Source organism: Pholcus phalangioides, unplaced genomic scaffold (assembly GCF_987345545.1).
Source record: "Pholcus phalangioides strain wild (caught in Gottingen) unplaced genomic scaffold, Ppha-v1.0 ptg000003l_1, whole genome shotgun sequence".
NCBI lineage: Eukaryota > Metazoa > Arthropoda > Arachnida > Araneae > Pholcidae > Pholcus > Pholcus phalangioides.
Window position 1 is genome coordinate 28655050 of NW_028301596.1, and position 25426 is coordinate 28680475.

The 25426-nt window shown below is 37.9% G+C and overlaps 1 protein-coding gene across 4 annotated transcripts in view; it reads left to right on the forward strand.

Annotated features, from left to right (window-relative positions):
- The window catches only part of LOC149088357 (sorting nexin-13-like), a 360452-nt gene that overhangs the window by 309998 nt on the left and 25028 nt on the right, over positions 1 to 25426 (forward strand). For all 4 annotated transcript variants that reach the window (XM_089247374.1, XM_089247371.1, XM_089247378.1 and 1 more), the window contains 3 exons: positions 3079 to 3259; positions 20630 to 20769; positions 22463 to 22678. In XM_089247374.1, coding sequence (XP_089103500.1) covers positions 3079 to 3259; positions 20630 to 20769; positions 22463 to 22678 — 537 coding nt within the window. The remainder of the gene's footprint in view (positions 1 to 3078; positions 3260 to 20629; positions 20770 to 22462; positions 22679 to 25426) is intronic.

Below are 25426 nucleotides of genomic sequence, written 5' to 3' on the forward strand. Positions count from 1 at the left end.
AATAGCATTGCCTAAAAAAATAAGAGGAAGCTTCCCCCCAATATAAAGAGGAAGAAAAGATTAAAAAAAAAAACGCGCTCTCCCTTTATAATAGGAAATGTGAAAGCAGGGAATGGGATTGGAACATCCAATGGTTGTGCATACCTGCCAACCGTTACGGTTGCAACAACAACGCCTGATAAAACTTTTTTGTCGTATTTAATAAATTAATACGATTATACGCTTTTGCTTCTAAAAATGCGATTTTTTACCGAATCGCTAGTTTTGACGTGTTTTCCTGCCTATGTCGCAAACTGGTCAGCGTTGGAAATCGATGGTCCGTAGAACGACATCACTCCGCTGAACCAGTAGCCGAAAATTCCCCCATGCCCAGTGGTGAGAAAGTTTTTACTTATGTGGCGAAACGATGTCTCGAACCTCCTATATTACGCAGTATACTGAGTGCAGACCTCGCAGCTTTCCTATTTATCCTACTATTTTCCTACTTTTGCCGCAATCGTCTTTTTTTTTTACCGCAATTCTCTCGTATTATTCCTATTTTATCCCTCCTTCCTATTTGCTTACAGCCAATATCTCATTACGAAAATTCCGAGAAACCGCAAAATGTCACTGCTTTCCGTAGTTTTTTTGACGTGTTTTATTCACATTACAACTCGCTACTGCAAAAGAAAGGAAAAAAAATTTCGAGTAAGGGATGACGACAAGCGTATATTTTCGCCGCCGCGCCTTAAAATGCTAAAAACTGAAGTCCAGTGGGGAAAGCGAATCTGTTTCGCAGATTGGTTGCAGTAAATAAAAAGGCAAAAAAAAAAAGGGAGGTATAGACTCTATCCACACACAAGATTCCATGAGAGAGAATGGGTTTATATCTCCTGGGATCTCGTAACGAGCGTTCATCCCTGAAGCCAGGTTTTCCTAGGAGTAGGCTTTTTGCGCCGCGTGAACCTAACTGGATCATTTCGTGTCGGCAGAAATGAGTTACATAATGGCGTTACGCATTTGCGTTTTCCAAGCGTGGCGCATCGGCTCAGGATGGCTATATGACCCTGGCGTCATCTACTCTATCCGGTTTAAAGGGAAGAGACACAACACGAAAATGAAGGGAAGATCGCTGAAACGCGCGGCACACGACGCTTAACTCACTAGAAGCAGTCTGCCAATCACGCCCGATGTAAAGCGCTGTCGTGAGCCGTATTGCGCTCTATAGGAAAACAGTCGTACTGCTTTTCATATTGATGAATAGACGGCGTGTAGCGCTGGGTGATTCACGTTGCGCGTGGCATAGAAAACCTGCTAGTAAAACCCGGCTTTTAAAAGTGACAGCCCGAGCCACGTCTGGTTTTACAGGAGGGGAGGGGGGAGGACGAGCCGATCAGCCGCTATAGCTGGAACCCACTTTTTTTAACCTTAACCTTCTGAAAATAACTTTCGGGTATCTTTATGTTAGGGGTCATTCAAGTATTACGTCAGCATGGATGGGGGATTTTCGATTTGCTGACTTGATGACGTGGAGGGGGGGGGGGGTTGGATGATTCTTACGTCATCAACCACCCTTTATAAAAAATATGAAATATTCTTAATGGCGCCTTACTCGGTGCGCGAAAAACGAGTAAAACTTTTCACTAGTTTGTGGGCACCTGAACTAACATTCTCCCTATTGAGTCCCCTACAGAGCCACTCTAGTGATCTTCAAATACTTAGCGGATCCAAATGCTCTGGAGCTGTCCCGCGCATCATATAAGTGATCCGTGATTATGCCGCAGATCATTGCATTTTTAATTGGGTTGCTGTATTTTTGAAATATGACATCCATATTTTTATGGGCATCTTTTTCTTAGCCACCTCGTTGGACATTTTGCCTGTTGTGGCGTTGTATTTGTATCTCTCTCTGGCAGAAGTGGCCACAGCTCAAGCAAGATAAAAACAAAATTTATTGCGAACTCAATACATCACTTCCGATTTCATTAAATCATTTTAATACTATATACTACCGTAACTCTCTCTGTTCTTTCTTACTACACTTCTCAATACCTAATCTTGTTCATCATGCTCTGTTACTGTTAAAATTTGTGTTCTCTTGTCGCTTGTTACTCGTGCGTACAGTCACGGCATATCTCTTTCTTTTCAGCTGAAATTGCTACCCATCATACCCTTTATTCTGAAAGTTGAAGTCTTGGAAACATTGAAAAAGAAATTAAATGAAAATCAATTCACATGTGGGCTTCTTTTATTGTCTAGTGGTGCAATTTTTTTTTCGGAGGGGGCGTGGCCCCATGACACCTTAAAAACTCCTTACTTTTCATTTTGAAAATTTTATATGAGCCCTGAAGAGTTGCTGCAAATATAAATAATTTTGTAAGAAAAATCTTTTTTGGCTGTGGTTTTTATTTTGAATAATTGGAGGGGGAATGAATATCACTTTTAGAATTTTTATAATTTATGTGATGCTATTATGAGTTATATTTTTGACTAACACTTGAAAGTTTTAGAACACTTTGGTGATGACAGAAAGCATGTACGTGGATTGATTATTTTATGAATTCTTATGATGTCGGGTAACAAATCAAAACTTGTAATTTTTGAACCACTTCTAGATCTATATTTTTGAGAAGAGGGGAAGTTTGTTTGCAAATTCAAAATAAATTTGCATATGTGCCCCGCCTCCTTTTTTTTGCTGTAAAACTTGTAAGTTATGAAGTTTGCCATGACTCCTTAAAAACTGCTTGAAACTCCTTAAAAAGTCCTTAAAAACTCCTTACTTTTCATTTTGAAAATTTTGTATGAACCCTGGTATGCTGGATGGATACAACAATCAATACAATCTTTGGCACGAACAAAATTGACATGGATTGGTTCAAAACATGAAATCAATACCTGTTTCTTGGTTTTAGCAGTCTGTGTCAATTTTGTTCGTGTCCAGGATCTTATCCCTTGTCCTATTGGTCCAGTATGCACCTTGCCTGACTCCTAGATAGAAGTAGATCACCCATTGTAGAAATTGATTGTGGTTCATATACAAAAGATTTTTCAAATGTATTGAATGTACTAAAAACTTTTATTTTACTTTTAAAAATTTAGTGTACAGATGAATACTCATTATGCGACAGTATCAGTCTTAGTTCCTTGGAACCTGATGAATATATTTTAGATTTCCTTCTACCAGAGAATAGCATAATTCAAGGACGTATATCGCCAGCAGTTATGTCAGATGAAGTTTCTCCTGAGTTTTCAGAATTGACTGCTCAGATATATAATACTGGTGTGTATGTCTGTCAAAGTTTTTTATTAATACTTGCTAGAATTCTAAGATAAATTGAAAAATTTTAGCAGCTCTTAATCAAGAAGGCCAAGTAGTTACATTCTAAGAATTGATCGATTTGGCTAATCCTTGTTTTTGTTGTCTGAATTTTAGAGTCATTTCTGATTTATGAACTATGTCCTTATACTTAGATCTTTGTTTGCTTTTGATACCACAAATCTTGATTTATTAAAAATTTCTGATACTAAGTTCACATTGATTAGATAAGTTAAATGGAAACATAAATCGATTGCAGTAGAGCAACAGAATTCAACAATTCAATGAACCTTAATTCCATTGTTTGCTATTTAACCATTCAACTGGTTACGACGGCCATACATAATGGCAAATGCTGTCATAGGCATCACCTGTGATTTTTCAGTTCAATAAGTTGCCCTGAGTTTGCCTTTGTGCATCACATTTGAAAGTAGTTGGTAATTTTGTAGCTCTGCTGCTTGTATTTGATTCATTCAAGTTCATTTTTAGCTTTTTGGTTGGTTTTGTTTTTGTTTTGAGTGTGATAATAGCTGACTGATGATGATAACAAGAAAGCTGTCTTATAAGAAGTGTGTTGTGCACTCTAAAGCTAAGAATAGAAAAGAAACCCAAATGTTGGTGCCTTGATTGTAATGTTGGTTTGTACCTGCTTTGGGTTTTAGAATATATCACACACAAATTGAATACTAGAGCAAGACTTTGAAAACGTTTTTAAAAAATATTTTCTATCTCATAGTTGGTAACATACAAAGAAAAATATTCTATTTACATGTCATTTTAAATTTCAATGCATCGTTTTCAACATGAAAGATATTAACTGAGAAATATTTTCTTGCCTTCAATCAGGAGTGGAAAATCTGCTACAATTGCTACAAACTGCTAAAATTTCCTATGTCTACTACATTCTGCTACAATTTTGACAATTTTCCCCTCATTTGCTACATATTGCTACAAAAATGCTGAAATTTTTCAATTCTGTGCCATCTTGCACCACAAACAAAATAGGAAATTTTGAAGTTGTCTCACAATAGAAGCTGACTTTTCGATGATGCCATTTGTCCTCCTCGCAATTTTATTTCTTGGGGGCCGTAAATTGAATTAGCATCTTTAACAGATTTTCAGTCTCTCATTTTGCTTCCAAGTTTACTATTATTCCTTTTCTGCTATTCTTTCTCTTGATAGAGTCATTTCCTTTTACACCATTCACCAGCATGTCTAGTGTTCAATGGAAAATGGTTTCCAGCTGCGCATTAATTAAAATTACCATGGTCATGGTTGGTATGAAAGGTATTTGATGTAAGATTATCTTATAACAGCAAAGCTTATTTAGGCAGACAAGTGAAGGTTAACAAAAATTCAGAAAACTTTTCTTTGGGTATGTGGTAGACACTCTGATAATGAAAATAATAAGGTAACAAGCTAGCATCCCTCACAGCTACAGTGATTAGTTATATTTACAGTTTATAGCCGATTCCAAAACAGACGCAGTTCCAGAGGACGGTGATGGCCCTTTCCAAGATCTGAATACTATGAGAAACATTGGTCTGTATCATAAAATATGAGATCTAACAAATCTATGAAATAAATTGTCCTGGACCTATCATTTTTTTAGCAGTTATCCCACAGTGCTTTTAGATGGAGCAGTTATATCGACAGCTATGGGCATCCACATCTGGGAATGTAGTTTGCCTAGGTGGTTATTTTCTATGGACACCCAGGTCACAATTCTTCATGGGTCCCTTTCTTAAAAAAATACATAATTGTCTCCATGCAATCATGTGAAGGAGCAGGAAAGGCTTGAGACAAAATTCTCACCTGTGCAAGACATTCTGGTGCCCCCACCCCCACCTGGCATATAAGCCACATGGGTAAAATGGGTTATGTGGGGGGAAACTCAGATTTTTGTATATGCCATGAGTAATATGGTGAGAGATCAGGGCAGATCTAGAGCTCGCTGTTGGGAGGGGTGTTTTCTGTTATCCCCCTTACATTGTTGTGACCATATGTCCCGTATTTTTGGAGCAGTCATGGTTTTCTTTCTTTCCTGACTTTTTTTGAGAAAATGCCCCAGTTTTTTCTATTCTTTAGTCCAAGTTTTCTTAAATTTGTTATTTAAGCAAAAGTATTGATACGAGTAATTTATTGAACAACAGATTTATTGAATGCAATATTATATTCACATTTCACTTGGTGGGGGGTGATCATAGTGACTTCCCCCCCAATAGGTCTGCGCCTGTGAGAGATAACATAGACAGTTTGGCTATTAAAGCTCTTATTGTGGGCTTTATATTCACTTCCTTCATAAACTTACACATATTTGTTGTATTCTATCTTGAGTTGTGTTCCAGCTACACTGGTGTAAGAAATTAAGAGAATTTGCAGACTTGGTCGATTATCTCTAGAACTACTGTACCGATTTTAATGAAATTTGATATGTACATACATTGATGCAATACAAAACAAATAACCATTCAATAATTGTAATACACATGCATGATCATGCATAACACTCGTTGGAGTCGGAAGGTATGAAACAGCAGTTGCAGAATAAACAAAAAAAAATGGGTTAATAGGGGGTATGGTCCCCTCTTACAGATATACAGGTCTCGCAGCGCGATTTCATACTTGAAATAAGGAAGTTTATCATTTCCTGTGGCAATTGGTACCACTCGTTCAGCAACGCTGCTTTCATTCCCTGGATGGTTCCCGGAGGGGGGTTGCGAGTTGCAATTGCCCTCCCCAGAGCGTCCCAGACATGCTCTATAGGGTTAAGGTCTGAAGATTTGGTTGGCCAATCCATCCGGCGAATATCCTCACTCTCTAGAAAATCGTCGAGTAGAAGAGCTCTATGTGGCCTCGTGTTATCGTCCATTAAAATGAACTCAGGGCCAACTGCACCCCTGAAAAGGTGAACATAGGGCTCCAAGACCTCATCCCTATACCTCACACCAGTCACAGTGCCTCTTTCAAAGACATAGAGAGGTGTGCGGCTATCCAACATGATGATGCCTGCCCAGACCATTAAACCTCCTCCGCCATAATGGTCAATTTCGCGGACATTGGAGGGTAGGTAGCGGGTCCCTGGTTCTCTCCATATGAACGTACGGCAAGAATCTGTGCTTAGTCTGAACCGGGACTCATCAGTGAAGAGAACGGTCGCCCATCGATCCATACTCCAATCTCTATGCTCTCTGCACCATGATAAACGGATTCTCCTGTCCGTAGAAGTGAGTGGGACGCAAACAGCAGGTCTTCTTGCAAACAACCCTCTCTCATGAAGTCTTTTGGAAACAGTCACCCTTGATACACGGGTTCCTGTGGCTGCATACAAGTCACAAGAGAGCTGAGAAGCTGTAGCACTCCTGTTACGCATCGCTATAATCGACAAATGGCGATCTTCTCTGGCCGTCGTGGCTCTTGGACGACCTTGCCCAGGCTTTCTCTCGATGGATCCGGTATCCTGGAACTGCTTCCATAAGTTACACACCACACTGGGCGTTAAATTGAACTCTCTACAAATCTGGACTTGAGATTGGCCTACTTCTAGCTTAAAATTCCACAATTCGCCACTACATTCCATCATTTAAACATTGGTGGTTACTCATTTTTACTGTTACAATTTGAAATTAACCGATTGCTGCAAAATAACACCAAGAAATTCGCCGAGGTGTGCTAGCGAATGAAATGCATCTTAACTTACGCGCGCTTATAAAGCCTGTTTCTCTACTGGCTCTGTCTACACACACGTGTACACTTACGTATTTGACGTACAAGATTTGCATTTTTGTCTAGAAGCAGTGGTTTTACATTCAGTTCAGTTCTTTTCATGAAATTCGATAAAATATGTAAATTCTCTTAATTTATTTCACCAGTGTAGATGAGATGAATCATAAATTACAATGGTTTTCCTGAAAATTATTCCATCCAATACAGTCATAATTTAAAATTTGCAGAAAAATTTGGTCTAGACCAGTGGTTCTCAACTGGGGGCCATATGGCCCCCTAGTAGTACTGGGATACTTACTTCAAGGGGGCCATGGAAGAAAATTTAGAAAGAGCTCAGAATAAAATCTAAGGTGTGAAGAAATAATTTTATGTTAGTGACTATACACTTACAGAATCCAACAAAAAACCAGGGCCGTCTCAGGGCATGGACCCAGCAGGGCCTCACCGCCTACATTTTGCAGGAAAATGTAGCTGCCCCTGGATGGCTTGTCCTTGGGATGGGGTTTTTCGCAGGCCCCCGGCTACATTTTTCAGACCCCCTCCTCCACATTAAATGATAGTGTGAAAAACAAAAAAATGATGAAAACCATATCAGGCCTCATGCTGCAGCTCTGTCAGTCCCACTCTTGTGAGGGGTCAGGCCTGGGGGTCTCATGTCCATAAGTTAAACCACCTTATGATATTTTGCATAGTACAATAAATTTTGCAAATAAGTAAGAGACTCCCATGGCATCACTTTGCCTAGGGGGCCCATGATGTTGAGACGGTCCTACAATACATTCTAGGTCAGTGGCCTGGAGGCCAATCTTATTTTTCAAAATTTTCATTCAGTATAAATTCACTAAAAATTAATTCAATACGCATAAAGGATCTTGCTTCTAGATGAAGGTCGAAGACTCTGTGGGAGACAGGGGAGCCACGAGAAAAAAAATATGCTTCAAAGGGGGCCACGGCAAAAAAAGGTAAAACGAGAAACTGAAAATCTGTCAAAGATGCTGGAAAATAAAATACATGGAGCAATCACAAATCGGTTAAAAATAAAAAGTGAAAACAAATGTACTCGGATTGAATTTTTTGTGAACATAGAATCATTCTATTAAATTTCTAATAGTTTAATCATTATTTTATAGTTTTTATTTCTGTAGTTTAAATTAAAAGTCTAGTTTTTAATCACTATTAAATTTCTGAGAATTTCTAATAAATATTCTAAGAATTACCCAGGAAAAGAAGTCATCTCAAAGTATGTCGAATCAAATTGATGTAATATAATCAAGGCAAGCTCAAAGAGAAACACATCATTTTAAATATGAAATGGATGAACTCTGGTAAAACAGCAAGATCAAACGTTCAAAAATTTTTGAAACTGAAGAGAACAAATGCACTACTTAGACTTGCATCAGGGGCAAAAACAAGAAAAACAATAATTACTTCTCAAATTAGTGTAATGTCTTTTCTGTAGTAATTTCATTTTTAATTAGTAATTATATCAAGTCTACGAGCTAAATCTAAAAACACTCATTTTCAAATTATTTTTGAAATCTGAAACACCGTCTGTATGTTAAAAGCCTCTCATTTGTTGATATTCTAAAGCAGTGTTTCCCAACCAGTGTGCCCCGGCACCCTAGGATGCTGCGATATCAGCTAAGGGGTGCTGCGAGATATTATGGAGATAAATCAAAAAATATTAGTTCACTTAAGGTCTTAAAATAAATCAAGTCGAATAAATTACTCTCATTCATGACAGACTAAGTCGCCGTCTATGGTTGCAGTGTCAGCAACGTGAGCTTTTGCCTGAGTCTGGCTGTCCATGTACAGCCCCGTTCAGAGCACACGAGCTCTAAGGAAAGATGATTCGTTGGCTTTGTAGTCTCGTGCACTCACCCAACAAGTGAGAGGACATAGGTTCAATTTCCCTCAAAGACAGTTGGATTTTCTTTCTTGGATTTATCTTCGCGTCTGTCAGCTATTGAAACCTTCATAATAAAGCGGAGGGTGACATCATATTCGGATAAGCTAAAAGACTTCATTTTTCAACGCTTATCAAGATTGCAAGAGCATGGACTGCCCCCCCCCCCCCGTATCTCCGCCCATGTGCAAGATGCAATAGATGTGTACTTTCCATTTCTTTGTACTGAGAATCTCGACTGGGTTGTCTCACCAGATTCAATATTATCCTATTAAACAAGCATGGTCCATTTATGGACATATCATGGACATACTTGCAGCGCTTTGGTCGATCATTGGGCTCGCTATGGCACTACGTCTGCCAATGTCCACACACATCAATGTTTCATTTTGGTCAGATGACAGCATTCAAGAGAAGATGAACTTCTCGCGCATTCAAAATTTGATTCAATTTTCAGACTGTAACCTATATTTGCTGCACGACAAGAAGGGTGGACTACGGAAGAAGAAGGATGAATTTCAGCCTACTAGACCAGTAAAGCTGATACCAGGGAGAGTCTACAACTTGCAGCCACGTAGGGGTACTGAAAATTCATGAAACTGATATCGCGTTAAATGGCTAACTTTATTGAGAAACAATAAACGCTTAACATGTAAACGTGGTGAATAAATGTCATCCATAATCCAGCCAATGTAGCTTCAGGAATGATGATATTCTCCTAATTGTCCAGGAGAATTAAGATGTAAGATACCTACTATAGATGTGGAACAGGAATGTGCGCCTAAAATGAGCTAAAACATCTGGGTGTCCGAACATTGGCTGAGGTGGACACTTGGACCAGGACTTCATGTGAGGCAAACGTGACAGCAATTTGTCTTTGTACGGCCTACATGACTATAACTCGTGACATCCAACGAACGCGGTCGGACCGCCACCAACGGAACTTCGATTATTGAGTCCAGGCATGCCAAGTACGATATAATATCAATTTAGATTTCGATTCTTAGATCACGATTCATCATAATTATTTCGTTGATTTATATACTCCTGTAATTGGACTTGTTCTGTTATAAAAATTTATGTAGATATATATACATACTCATTTAATATCCCCTTGATATGGGAAGAATATGGGAATATCTCCTTGATATATACACTGAAGAGCCAAAAAAACTTGTTCACCTGCCTAATATCGTGTAGGGCCCCCGCGAGCACGTGAAGTGCCGCAACACGACGTGGCATGAACTAGACTAATGTCTGAAGTAGTGCTGGAGGTAATTGAAACCATGAATTCTGCAGGGCTGTCCATAAATCCGTAGGAGTAAGAGGGGGTGGAGATCTCTTCTGAACAGCACGTTGCAAGGTATCCCAGATATGTTCAATAATGTTCATGTCTGGGGATTTTGGTGGCCAGCGGAAGTGTCTAAAGTCAGAAGAGTGTTCCTGGAGCCACTTTGTAGCAATGCTGGACGTGTGGGGTGTCGCATTGTCCTGCTGAAATTGTCCAAGGCAGTCAGAATGCACAATGGACATGAATGGGTGCAGGTGATCAGACAGGATGCTTACGTACCTGTCACCTGTCAGAGTCGTATCTAGACGTATCAGGGGTCCCATATCATGCCTACTGCACACGCCCCATACCATCACAGAAGCTCCACCAGCTTGAACAGTCCCCTTTCGACATGTAGGATCCATGGATTCATGAGGTTGTCTCCGTACACGTCCATCAGCTTGAAGCAATTGGAACCGAGACTCGTCAGACCAGGCAACGTGTTTCCAGTCCTCAACAGTCCAATGTCGGTGTTGTCAGGCCCAGGCAAGGTGTAAAGCTTTGTGTCGTGCAGTCATCAAGGGTACATGAGTGGGCCTTCGGCTCTGAAAGCCCATATCGATGATGTTTCGTTGAATGGTTCACACGCTGACACTTGTTGATGGCCCAGCATTGAAATCTGCAGCAATTTGTGTAAGGGTTGCACGTCTGTCACGTTTAAGGATTCTCCTCAGTCGTCGTTGGTCCCGTTCTTGCATGATCTTTTTCCGGCCGCAGCGATGTCATAGATTTAATTTTTTACCGGATTCCTGATATTCACGGTACACTCGTGAAATGGTCGTACGTGAAAATCCAAATTTCATCGCTACCTCGGAGATGCTATGTCCCATCTCTCGTGAGCCGACTATAACTCCACGTTCAAACTCACTTAAATCTCGATAACCTGCCATCGTAGCAGCAGTAACCGATCTAACAACTATGCCAGACACTTGTTGTGTTATATAGGCGTTGCTGACAGCAGCGCCATACTCTTGAGTGGTTCCATATCTCTTTATTTGCATACGCCTGCCTGCACCAGTTTTTTTGGCTCTTCAGTTTATATCGCTTTGATATCTCCTTTAGGTGGGAAGTGGGGTGTGTCCGGTCCTTCAATGTTCAATGTCTCACCATTTGATTTCGCAGACAGTGCGGAAAAATCTATTTCACTGCTTGCCAGACCAGATGAATTTATTGATCTTTGCGCTGATTCCACACTCACAAGTAAGTTCACTAAGAGTGAGGCGTCGGTGGTGGTTTTTTGGCTTGGATTGAGAGAGGAGTATCTTAATCTAATGAAGAAATCAATTAACACACTTTCCACCCTTTTCAATATCATATCATATGAGAGCAAGCCTTTTCTGATTATGGAGACAATATTTTTTACATTTCTCATCATACAAAGCAATAAATAAAATAAATTTAAAAAAGTGGGCTCACAAGCTTGCTTAGCCCCTAAATGTTTTGTTACTGTGTTTAAAAATCTTAAATAAAGGAAATTTGAAAATTTGAAAAAATACACTGCAAGCCCTTGAGGACGATATGCGTGTTTCGTTGCCACCTGTAAGGCCTGATATCAAGTGTCCGTGCTCTAAGCATCAATCACAAGTTTCACATTAATAATTAATCGAACAAAACTCTATTGATGTATTTTTATTCCGTGATTTTTGTTGTATATCTCTGTATTAAAGGGGAAGGGTGCCCTAAATTTTGACGTTATTCCCAAGGGTGCCACGAACTTCAAAAGGTTGGGAAACTCTGTTCTAGAGAATGTAAAAATATAAATATCAAGAAGTGTCTCAAAAAAATTTAATGATTTTTAAATTTTTAAAATATATAATTATTTCTTCTAGAGGAAGTCTATGTATTTTGTACCTTGTGGGGGGGGGTGGAGGACACCCCCTTCTTCTGAGCTGGAAATGACACTTTTTCTTGAAGTAAAGTGTAATCCTGTGTATGCCACTACATATATGTATATAAAAATTGTATTTTATTTACTGCCAAAAATTTTAAGTGCTACAAAACTGATAAATGCTGCTACAAAAACAACATTTTTGCTGCTACGAAAATAAAATTTTCATTTTCTACTCTTGCTTCATTTGAAACTTGAACAACCCATGCTGTCATTGCATTTAATTAAGAATTTAATATTTTTGTTTAGAACATTAATTAGTAATGACTTTTATTAATATTCTTTATGATGGTTTTAAATGTACAGGGGTCTGTCCAGACATTTTGCACAGGGTCCTGTTTTTGTGAAAATGTACCATATTTTTGTGAAAACGTTCAAAATAGCAGTGAAAGTAATACTAGTTAAACAGCAACCTCATTTTCCTATTTATTACTTTATACAAAAAAAAAACAATCTGTGTGTCGTAGTCTTTGCATTACTTTATTTTACGTTAATTTGAAATCTAATTGAGTTTCAAGTTAAAAAGTGAGAATTGCTAAATCTTTAGAAAAATATAAAAACGTACCGACAATCATATCCTTATACTTCTATTTCCAGTCGATTTGAAAATATCAATGATTGAAAGGCATTCAATATCTGTAAGCTTGTCGGGTCCATTGAGTATGATCCGAAGATGTCTGTCGAGAGTGGTTAGTGACAATTTTGATCTTAAATCGGTGCGCACAAGGTTCATTTGAGAAAAAAGTCTCTCGACAGATGCTGTTGATGAAGGTATGATAGTGCATAATGATAATAACCTCATTAAATTAGGATAAGCAGTCCAGTTGCTTGCATCATTCTCCAGAATTGTCAAAACATCATTTGGAGAAATTTTTTTTCCAGAGTTTTTTTGGCCTCACATTTCTTGTCTTCTCTGAGAAACACACTTGCTTCATTATTCTTTTGTGTCTTAAAATACAATTTTGCAAGAGATATCTCTTTATTGAACCCATTCTTTTCCATCATACCTTCAGATGCATTAAGTATGGGTTCCGATATTTTCACAGTCCCCTGAAATTCATTTTGCTGCTCTCCACCATAAAATGACAATAATATATCCAGGCATTTTTCAGGAGTCTCCACTGTCTTTAAATTTGAATTCATTGTGTGAAATATATCAAAGGCATTTAATATTTTGTTTTTCACACCAAATGCAGCTGACATTTCTTCCTGAAAATCACAAATAAAATTTTGTACAAAGTTTTCATTAAATTCCTGGAGTGCTGTCTGCACTCATTCCATACTTTTTCTTGCTTCGTTTTTTCCTACTAAGTTCAGTGCATTCTTGGGAGAAGCACAACAGATCTTTACACTGCTTGAAGTGTTCCCCTGTATGTAAATCATTTGCAAGCACTTCAATTTCCTGACAAACAACTAGAACCTTTGCATTAATAGAGCTAAACATGACTGTAGAGCCCTGAAGCCACAAGCTAAATCTGTTTATAACTTTGAGGAAGTCAGCCAAGAACAGAATACATAGGAGAACATCTGTATTCAGAAGTTGTTCTCTAATCCCCTTCAATTCAGGCTCCTGAGTCTTTGAGAAAAGATTATCGAGCGTTTCAATCAACTGTTGGAACCTATCAATCACTCGTTGGCATGCAAATTCATGAGATAACCACTGCGTAACCGAAACACTCAACATTTTCAAAACATCTACACCATACACATTTTGCTGAATATCTAAAAACACTTGCCGTTTCTTTGGGCTGTATTGAAAAAGCTTCCATAAGCTTATGAGAACAGCATCCACAGCCTGTAGAATGGGATATTTTTTTATCAAATGTACAAAAACTAAAGCTAGTCAATGATTTCTGCAGTTGACATAAATAGAATGAGGTGCCAAGTGTCGTATACGTCTTTGTACACCTGATATTTCTCCACTCATCACATTAGTTCCATCCAAAGCTAAAAATAACAAGTTAGTGATTGGAATCGCTTTTGCTATCAACAACTTCTCAATGGCAGATGTAACAGATTCTGCATTTGTCGCAGTTAGGTTCACAAGACTGAAGAACTCTTCTCTGAGCGGACTTCCAGCTATTTTGTAACGCACTATTAAACCCAACTGTGTTCCTTGTGCTTCGTCAGTTGTCTCATCAGCATGATTGTAGAGCCCTGAAGCCACAAGCTAAATCTGTTTATAACTTTGAGGAAGTCAGCCAAGAACAGAATACATAGGAGAACATCTGTATTCAGAAGTTGTTCTCTAATCCCCTTCAATTCAGGCTCCTGAGTCTTTGAGAAAAGATTATCGAGCGTTTCAATCAACTGTTGGAACCTATCAATCACTCATTGGCATGCAAGTTCATGAGATAACCACTGCGTAACCGAAACACTCAACATTTTCAAAACATCTACACCATACACATTTTGCTGAATATCTAAAAACACTTTCCGTTTCTTTGGGCTGTAGTGAAAAAGCTTCCATAAGCTTATGAGAACAGCATCCACAGCCTGTAGAATGGGATATTGTAAGTGGCTACTTGCAAAGCTGTCAAAGTTTTTTTCTCTAAATACAAAGATATTGCCTCTGTAAGATTGTCTACTGACACATTTGATAGATAGGTGGCATTCTTGCTGCATGTAGCAAGATAGCATTCTATTTCTTTGTCACCAAGATCCTCACCAATGAACTTAACTACAGAAGAAAAATTATCAGAGACTGCCCATTTTTTTTTATCATGAAGTACAAAATCTTTATATATGTTGCTAAAACTTTTACATATTTTTCCTTAGTCTTCTGCACAGCAATTTCATTTTTTTTTCTGTAAACAAATACAAGGGATTTTTGGATGCAGTTTCTGATGCACTCACAGCTTGTTTGTGTTTCTGGCTATATATATGCTTGTTGACACATTGTGTTGAGTGATCCCCAAATTGAACCCCTTGGTCAATCCAAGGTCCCTTATCAAAAAATGTAGAGCATATTCTGCAAAGAAAGCCCGATGCAGAAATGCTGTAACATAGCCAACTGTGAAGCTTCTCAAAACGTGCGATGTTCAACAAATTCGGTACTTTTGGTCCCATTTTTCTAGTTTCTGTAGATGAAATTTTCTTAAAATCCGGCTCTACCGACGAATTCGTAGCATTTTTTAGCGCTTCCGATAAATCAGCAATGTCTTCCACCGCTTTTGACGAATCGGTAATGTCTTTCGAAGAAACGGAATTGTCTTCCGCCGCTTCCGATAAATCGGTCATCTCTTCCGCCGCTTCCGACGAATCGGCAATGTCTTTCGAAGAATCTGAAATGTCTTTTGGTGCCTCCGTTAAATCGGTAATGCATCGCGCCGTTTCCAAGGTTTCGACAGCGTGGTTCGAAACCGATGAAGGAAGCAATGTTTCAGTAATTTTTTCCGGGTTAGCGCAATTGGAATTATCTGTATCTGACGTCTTTTTGGTGACGTTTTCAGATCCTCGTTTAAAAAACTATGTTATGGAGCTGCATCCCCGAACGTCAGTTGGTCGTATTTTTTTAATGTAGTAATCACTATTCCTTGAGTTTCCACCTGTTGGTGGTCGACCACGCTTCATATTAAATTTTCAAAAATGAAAGCGCAATACAGGAAAAAGAAACGTGCACAAAAAATCCAATTTTACAATAAGCATCAACTACGCCGATTTTACGACTAACAAGAGGTTATGATTCAAAGACCATTTGAGGAGAAGTGCGGGCCTAAAGCGTTTGTATAATGGCATAGGTTGTGCGATAAAATATCGGACGCGGTCAATCCGTGGTCAACCAGCGGGATGTCTTAACAGGAAGCCTAGAAACAAGGAAAGCCCTCTCAAGGTCACGCTCTTTCTCTGGTCGTTTTTTCAAGGTCATGTTTTCCGGTATCCAACCAACAACTTCTATAGATAAGATTACTCATCTATGGGGGAGGGGGTGGTGGTGTTGGGCCAACAATGCATGCTTAAAAAAAAGATCAATGGCTTTCTATTATGACTAGGGTCATAACTGATAAGAATTTTGTGGCACAGCAGTCTCAAAAGTTCGTTTTTTACGATGTAATTTTCATGAAGGGTTCGTTTTCCGGAATTTTGTGATGGATCCGTTTATTATCCTCCAAATTTTGTGAAGGGTCCGTTTTTCTGCCTCGGAATTTTGTGAAGGGTCCGCTTTCCAGACCCAAATTCCGGCTGGACAGACCCCTGATGATAAACTCAGTTTTGATGTTTTCATAAAAAATTCAATTAAAAAAATATTGTAATAGCTTCAAACTTCCAAGAAAAGGGGAAAAGCATGCAGGTCTTCAAACAAAAGGATCATCACGGGTAGCACTCGGAGAAATTAATTGGATAGATGACTGATTGGATAGATGATGGACAGTTTTACTTTTTTACTGATACATTCAAAAAGCCAAGTCAAAAAGTTTGGCAACCATTATTTTGCATTTGCAGTTGAAAACTTTTTTTCTATCATTAATGTAATATTACTTTGTTATGTAGCGATACAGTGATTCCTTGGCTTAAAAATTTTTCAGCTAATGAAAATTTTTCTGCGTTATTTTTCCTTAGCAGATGAATATGCATGGATGCACTCGTTCACATAACACAGCAGCATTGTGAGCTGAACTTTCGCACAATCATCACGAGAATTAATGTCTTAAAAGCATGATTGATGCCTTTATGACCGTCTCAGAATCGCCTTCTATGCATGCCTTCATTTTTCTACCAGAAAGCTTTTTTTCAGTCATTTCGTGTATACTGAATTATTTATCAAAGCGAAAAAAATTCATTAAAAAATAAGAGCCTATACTTGTAAGTTTTCAGTGCACATATTCTTTTGATGCAGACACTCTTAGCATCAAACTTCACTGAAAGGGCATAATAGGACATTACCTTTCCCATCTACATAAGTATAAGATGCAGAAATGAGCTGACCATATGGCATAAGAAGTTACTCCTTCATCCAACTGTAAAAGTTGTTCATCTCCATCTCTCTCTTCCTGGGCCGGATTAACCATTAAACAAAATAAGCATGTGCTTAAGGCACCAGGAGAAAAGGGGCACCACAACAAGTTATCAACTTTTTTTTATTAATGTATATATATTTTTTTTTTTTCACAGTATCAACCATTCTGTAAAAAATCTTCAAAGACCATATTGGAAACTAAAATATCTTGAAATTCCTTTTTGACCCATCATGAGACACATGCTATTTCCACAGTAGCAATATTGAAATCTCAAATCTAGAGAAACTACTAATATTGCAAACTAGAGGGCTAGACTCTCTCACAAGGGTCTCTCGACACTTCTCCGAGGCATGGCCGGGTGATCCCAAGAAGGCACAGTGTAAACCAAGTTATACAGAATAAGGACATGAACTTAAAATGTGCAGATCTGCTGGTATACTTGCATATGGTTTATAGGTGGATCAACTATGTAGTTTTGACCCACTATAGAAGCAAAAGAAATGCTACCAGATCTAGATTGCAAACAAACTCTGGAAATACACTCTTTAGCAAAGAAATGAAGCCCCCCCCCCCCCCCCATAAAAAATAATCCAATCATCTTGCATCAAAATTCCTTTATACCAAGTATGCAAATGATTAAATTTTCAAGGCCAATGAATGTTAACTTTGATCATATCGTGCGCTTCTATTGTGCAACTAACATTATATGAAACAGGTAACAATTGTGGATGGTTTATTTTTTCTTGTTATATTGGTGTTGCAGTCCCCTAGAGACAACCAATAATACTGTTATGGCATTGAAGACCTTATAGCCAATTGGATGACTTCGAACGTGGTAGCATAGTCTGGATGCATGAAGCGGGCTGTTCATACCAAGTTATAGGCAATCATCTGCACTGTACGGACATGTCTGTGCAAAGGTGCTGGCAGCAGTGGTTGCTAAAGCGAACTTATCGGCGAATGAAGGCTCTGGAAAGCCAAGGTTCACGAATGCGGGGCAAGATCAGATGATTGTGTGACAGGCTTGAACTGCTGCAATGACATCATAGCCTGCTATCCAACATGTTACAGCCTCTTCCATACCACCCGTGATACCTTCCACCACCTTAAATTTTTAATCATTTCATTATCTGTGTATGAGCTTTACACATGTTTAATTTCAATAAAACAGTCACTTTCTTCATGTTGCTTCATTTTATTTGCAAAAGAGCATATATCAGAAAGAAAAGGTACCTGATGATGGCGATTTAACAAAAAATAAAATACAGTAGAGTATAATAATTCGAGTTCTGAAAGTTTGAGGTTCCGCATAATCTGAGGTATGCAGGATTTTTTGTTTTTTCAAAATTCCTTCTCAAAATACCTTCACTCTTTCTGTTTTTTTGCCAAGAACGTGTTTCTGCTCAGGTTTGTAGAAATGTGAATAGTTTTAGTTTGAAGAAGACTCGCACCGTATCTTTGTCCATGACTAAAGGGGGTCCTGATCCCTATGGGGGATTCGACAAGACCTCAGGCCAGAATCTTCCAGAGGTTCTCCTATAGTAAATTTATAGTGTAAAAAATATATACCTTCATATCAGGTCGCCAGTGCTAGAGTCCCTGTTACAAAGAGAACATGGATCTTGGCATTCCTAATCTAATGAATTTAGCTTGTAATATTAAAAAGGTAAGAGTAAGTACGAATACGTAAATCCAAAGAAAACAAGTTACAACAATTTCATCAGATAAGAGGTACCAACCAGCCCAATGGCCCTGTGATGGACCTTGTGTTTGCTTAATTCTTTAGTACAGAATATGTATGGTATATTTACCAGAAAATAAATATAGGAAGGGTCTCCCTTCCCCCCCCCCCCCCCACGCTCCGGAAGTTGTTTTTCATTATCTCAAGGAAAATTTGAGTTTTCAGTATAATCCGAGATAGTCCCATTCACCTCGGATTATCACGACTCTACAATACTTGCAGATAATATTGTGGCCATGCTAGGTTGAGTCAAGGCCGTCTCAAGAGCATCATGGGGGCCCCCTGGGCCATGTTGTTTTTTTCTGAGGCCTATCTGGTGAATTCTAGAAAATTTCAACCGGATCTCATTTTTGCGAGTCCCTTCTTCTCTTTAGGTCATGGGCCACCGTGCCTGGCTGGGCCCATGCATTAAGATTGCACTGGGTTAAGTGGTTACCCTTGAAGCGGTGAATGGAACAAAATATCTTCAAAAGTTTTTAAAAGACTAGAACAAAAGGTAATAATCAAATTGGAAAATATGAAAGGAAAAATTCCAAAACGTACATTTTGGCAAATTCACAAATAGTGATAGTGACATTAATATGCATTTCTTTGGCTTGCTCAATTCTAACAAATTGGATGTAAAATTTATTAGAGTTCTTAGTTAAAACAAAAAATATTAAATCAAGCAAAGTTTTAATGAAACAGCTACAGAAATTTAACTATAAATTTGAAGGCAGAATTATGTCTGGCATTGAAACAAAATTTCCAGAACAATAGAGACTTGTTGCTTTATCTTTACTAAAAGTAGAAGCAGATGTGATACGTAGCATTGATTTCGATGTTGTCAAAGACTTTGCAAAACTTGTAAAAAACAGAAGTGGGGGGCGGGACCTTTCGCAGAAACAAATATAACAACTTAGAAATATTCACATCACACTGATTCACATCACACATACCTACTTCTAATATAAAATATCATTAATATAAATTTAATACATTTTAAAATATAAATTTAATACATGAGTTAATTTGGGCTCAATGACCTTTCATGTTACATAAACAGATTTTTGGTGTTCTTATTTTTTGCTTATAGTTGTTCGTTTGTAGTTTATTCATTAATCCTTAATTAAATTTCAGTGATTAGGAGAAAAAAGCAGGTGAAAATATGTATTCTTAATGATTAACAAGATTTGTTTTAATTTATAAGCAGTCAATTTTAATTTAAAAAAATCTGATTTTTTTAAAAAAAATCATGATTTTTACATACCCTGGTGAATAGGTAGATGGGAAATATGGCCTGTATGGTCAGCCTGGAGAGAGATGACAATATCCAGTATTGTCAATTCTCACCAAAAAAAAGGTAAATGTGAAGAAAGTCTGAAAGCAAAAAAAATTATCAGCCTTTATAAATATTAAAAATCACTGAATCGCCTACATCATGAAAATGGGGGGGGGGGGGGGGTGTGCACCAAAATTACCAAAGTGCTTGGAGCCTTCAATCATCCTAATCTGACTATGCCATCTTCTGACGGTTTTTTTTTTTTTTTTTTTTTTGTCTTTTTCACAGTATTTCTTGATGTTTTGTGAAATGCCATTTTCAAATTTTGGGCCATACCTGGAACAAATTAAATGATTTTCCATTAAAACCTATGGGAAAGTGTGTTTTGGCTAATGAATGTGATTATGGAAGGAATTATCTTTGTTAGCAGAATTATTGAACTGCATTTAATTTTACACATTCTTTTAGTAGTTAAAGTGGTGATATGTGCAGTGTTAAATTACATGTTTGTATTGATTTTCAAGGCATAGCTAATGAATCTGGAAATACATATGCAGTTTATGCTATTTCTGTTGTTCGAAGAGATGGTAACATAGAAGAAAAATGGTGTGTTCTCAGAAGATACAGTGATTTTAGAGACTTTCATTTTCTCTTGCTACAGAAGGTACTATACTTTAATTATAACTGCAATGAATTCTCACTTATGCATGGCCCCCAGGCCAGGATTTTTTACGGGGCCCCTCATATCCCCCCCCCCTAAATTTTTTCGCATTTCCTCCTTTTTCTTTGCCTTAGGATTGCTATTTAGGATTAGCTATTCAGAAAAGCAATAAGAATCCGGCACTGTGAAGCTCAATTAATGATCCCAAGGAAGAGAGGCAGGGGGGTGGAATGCTAAGAAACAAGAGAGAGTTCAAACTGTAGAGAGTTCAATTTAACACCCAGCGTGGTGTGTAACTTATGGAAGCAGTTCCAGGATACCGGATCCATCGAGAGAAAGCCTGGGCAAGGTCGTCCAAGAGCCACGACGGCCAGAGAAGATCGCCATTTGTCGATTATAGCGACGCGTAACAGGAGTGCTACAGCTTCTCAGCTCTCTCGTGACTTGTATGCAGCCACAGGAACCCGTGTATCAAGGGTGACTGTTTCCAAAAGACTTCATGAGAGAGGGTTGTTTGCAAGAAGACCTGCTGTTTGCGTCCCACTCACTTCTACGGACAGGAGAATCCGTTTATCATGGTGCAGAGAGCATAGAGATTGGAGTATGGATCGATGGGCGACCGTTCTCTTCACTGATGAGTCCCGGTTCAGCCTAAGCACCGATTCTCGCCGTACGTTCATATGGAGAGAACCAGGGTCCTGCTACCTACCCTCCAATGTCCGCGAAATTGACCATTATGACGGAGGAGGTTTAATGGTGTGGGCAGGCATCATCATGTTGGATGGCCGCACACCTCTCCATGTCTTTGAAAGAGGCACTGTGACTGGTGTGAGGTATAGGGATGAGGTCTTGGAGCCCTATGTTCGCCTTTTCAGAGGTGCAGTTGGCCCTGAGTTCATTTTAATGGATGATAACACGAGGCCACATAGAGCTCTTCTGCTCGACGATTTTCTAGAGAGTGAGGATGGATTGGCCAGCCAGATCTTCAGACCTTAACCCTATAGAGCATGTCTGGGACGTTCTGGGGAGGGCAATTGCAACTCGCAACCCCCCTCCGGGAACCATCCTGGGAATGAAAGCAGCGTTGCTGAACGAGTGGGACCAATTGCCACAGGAAATGATAAACTTCCTTATTTCAAGTATGAAATCGCGCTGCGAGACCTGTATATCTGTAAGAGGGGACCATACCCCCTATTAACCCATTTTTTTGTTATTCTGCAACCGCTGTTTCATACCTTCTGACTCCAATGAGTGTTACGCACGATCATGTGTGTGTATTACAATTATTGAATGGTTATTTGTTTTATATTGTATCAATGTATGTACATATCAAATTTCATTAAAACCGGTACAGTAGTTCTAGAGATAATCGACCAAGTCTGCAAATTCTCTTAATTTCTTACACCAGTGTAGTAAAGTCACTACAGCAGTGCAGACGATGGGTGCTCTAAAGAGTGGGGAAGGGGAAATTGTATATTTTTTATCTCGCTGCTCATGTTTTTAACTCCCACCCTGCTCATGGTAATTTTTGCAGCTCTTGTGGAATTTCACTGTGTGCAGCTGCACAAGTCACATATGCCTCTGGCTGGCAAAAATTGTGATAAGAAATTCATTGATCTTATCTGTGCTATGTGAACTTCTGAGAGATTTATTTAAATGTTGTCTCTAAAGTCTTTTTTTTATATTATGATTACAGTTTCCACATCTCAGTACCTTGCAGTTTCCAGGAAAAAAAACATTCAATAATCTTAGTCCACAATTTCTGGAGAAACGAACTCACCAACTTTCAGACTATCTTCAGTGTCTTATGAATCAAGATACGCTCTCTTTCAATCCTGGTTTAAAAAATGTACTACTACAATTTTTGGAACCAAAAGTATATGAACAAGGAAAGAAACCATTTGCAAAGACGGTATGGTTGAAGCAATATAATAAATCTTGTTTGCAAAGTAGGACTTCATTCAAAACAAATTATAAATGCTATCAGTGACAGTCAGAAGCAAAACTTTGGGTTGTAAATAGCATAATATAGGACTGAGAATCAATTAAAAAGGTTTAACGGGTTAATACAGAGGTTTTAATTAATTAATCAAATTTTAATTGTATAATTTCAAATGTTAACTCTATAACATAGTAGGTAATTTTGTTTTTGGCTAATTGATTATATAAAAAATATATTCTATCATTTTACTTAGCTATTTGCTGAATGCAGGGTCGTCTTAAAAGTATCATTGGCCAAATGATTTTTCAGAAGCCCTACCTGTCAAATATACATGTTTATTCTTGAAAATTTCCAGATCTAATTTTTGTGAGCCCCCTCCCCCGATCTGTGCCCAGGTGGGCCCATGCATTCAGGCGGCACTGGCTGAATGTAAACAAACATATAGGAGTAGATTAAGAAATTAAGGTTGCCTGCTTGAAGCAATTTTGATATTTTAAACATATTTGTTAAATCCTGGAATTTATTCACATGGATCTTGTTCTTTGCAAAGTTATTTTTTGATCTCAGTTATTTTATGTTAGAAAGAAAGTAGTTTCAAAATCAGTGACTATCTTCAGCTGTTACTTGTCCCCTCTGGGGGGAGGGGCGCTAATATTTCCCAAATACGAAAACTGCTTTTTTAAATAAAGAAAAATAAACTTTGATCTTTTATTCTCTAAAACTTCCATCAAACCATATTTAAAACTGAAATTATTGCAGTTTTTGTTGTATTTCTCCTTTGTTGAAAAATTATATCAAAATATTGCTTCAAATATGTTCACTTATCTCAAATGTTATATATAGCTATATAATTTAAGGCATTCAATTTGTTTTGTCAAATCAAATTTAATTATAAACTTTTAATGAAAATTGTGATCATATTGATCAAGTCAATTAACTGAACTAAAATTTTCAACTGTGATTACCACATTATTAACAATTAATCAGACCAGCCCCCTTAGTTATAAATTCACATACTATACAGTCAGACTTTCATATCTCATATAATTGAGCACTTACAACATTTGAGATCAGAATTTATAGTTACATGAGTCAGACTTATGGGTGAATCCCTATTCATATTATGCATAACAAGTGTTTTAAATAAAATAAGATTATTTAAAAAAAATAAAGGAAAAAAATTGTGAGCTTTTGATTTCCTGTTGTGCATGTCAATGTCTATCTTATAATCATTTGAAAATTTATTATAGCTTAGAGCCAAAAAGAATATTTTGGATTTAATCGTAGTTTTTTTTGAAAATTCACTAGTGGATGTTTTTGGGAGGCTATATTTTCACAACACTATTCTAATCAATGTGAAGCACATATATGGTTTACAGCTTGTTGCTTAAGGGTTACAGCTCCTGCTTGTTTCATGGGTTCCACAGATTTTTTTTTTAAACCTTAAGAACCCTTTAAGCGGCAATTAGAAATCACTAAACCCTCCTTTGAAATACCATATCTTTTTTAATTAAGTAGGTTTTCTTCTGAATTTCAACAGGTGCTAACTTAAGGGTTTAGGGAAAAGTTTTCCATTGAGAAAGTAGTTTTACAAAATATCTGGGCTTGTCTGTTAAAATAAGAGGCTTACAGAGATGCCACTGTACTCAATTTATCTGGGTCCTTTTTGAGGGAAAGTGGGTCCCTCTCAAAAAAAATTAATCTTGAAAAAATTATGCCCTCTCCCCTATAATTCACTGATATCTCTATGAATTTTCTTCCAGCATGCCCCAGGTCCTTGATCACCTGCTTATATTTCTTCGTTGAGACTGAGCGGTGAGTCATGTTCTGGGTAGGAGAAGAAGGTATCTGTGAATTAAGTATAATTCATTTCTAAAAACATGTTCTATCCAAAGGTTAATTTACTTTCATTGTCTACTAGTAGGAAAAGCTTGTAAAGAAGCTCATTAGCATTGAGAATTTAACGTATGGAATTCCGCACATGTAATAAATCCAAAACAAATATACAGTTGCTCCTGATTATAACGTTCCCCCATTTAGAACGTTTTTCCACTTGATACAATTTATTTTTATGGTCCTAACAATAAGTAATTCTCATTAAGATTTCCTGTTTAAAGTGTTTTCCTGTTTACAGTGTTTTTATGACGGTTTTTTGAAAAACATTATAAGCAGGATCCACTGTAATTAAAAGTTGTAGGCACACATTTGTATATTTACTAATAAATCACTCTATAAATTCCCTTCTGACTGATTTTACACTTTGTTAAAAAAAATCTTAGCATTTTCAATATCTTCTGATCAAATTTAAAGCAAATTAGATTCTCTCGCTCTCTCTCACTTTTATCTTCTGATTCCCTATTCATACTTTGGTATCCTGGTAAAATGATTTTATTTTCTCTCCCTGATGGTCCACCACCATGATCTGTCGCCATTTAACTGCTGCGTATTTTTACACCGGAATATGGGAACTATGTGAGATTTGTGTTGGAGAAACCTAACAGTGTGCTTATGTGTGTATGCCCAGCATTTGGCATGTTTTGTGTTCAGTAGGTGGTGCCATCTATCTAGCACTGCAACTAGATACTTTCTCAAAGGGGGCAAGCACACATTTTGGCACACCCATGTAATGTGGAAGAAGCAGTTATAAATGGTGAATTTGATTCCCCCCCCCCCTATAGTCCAGAGCCTGGGACACTAGACCCGCCTGTTCCCCCTCCC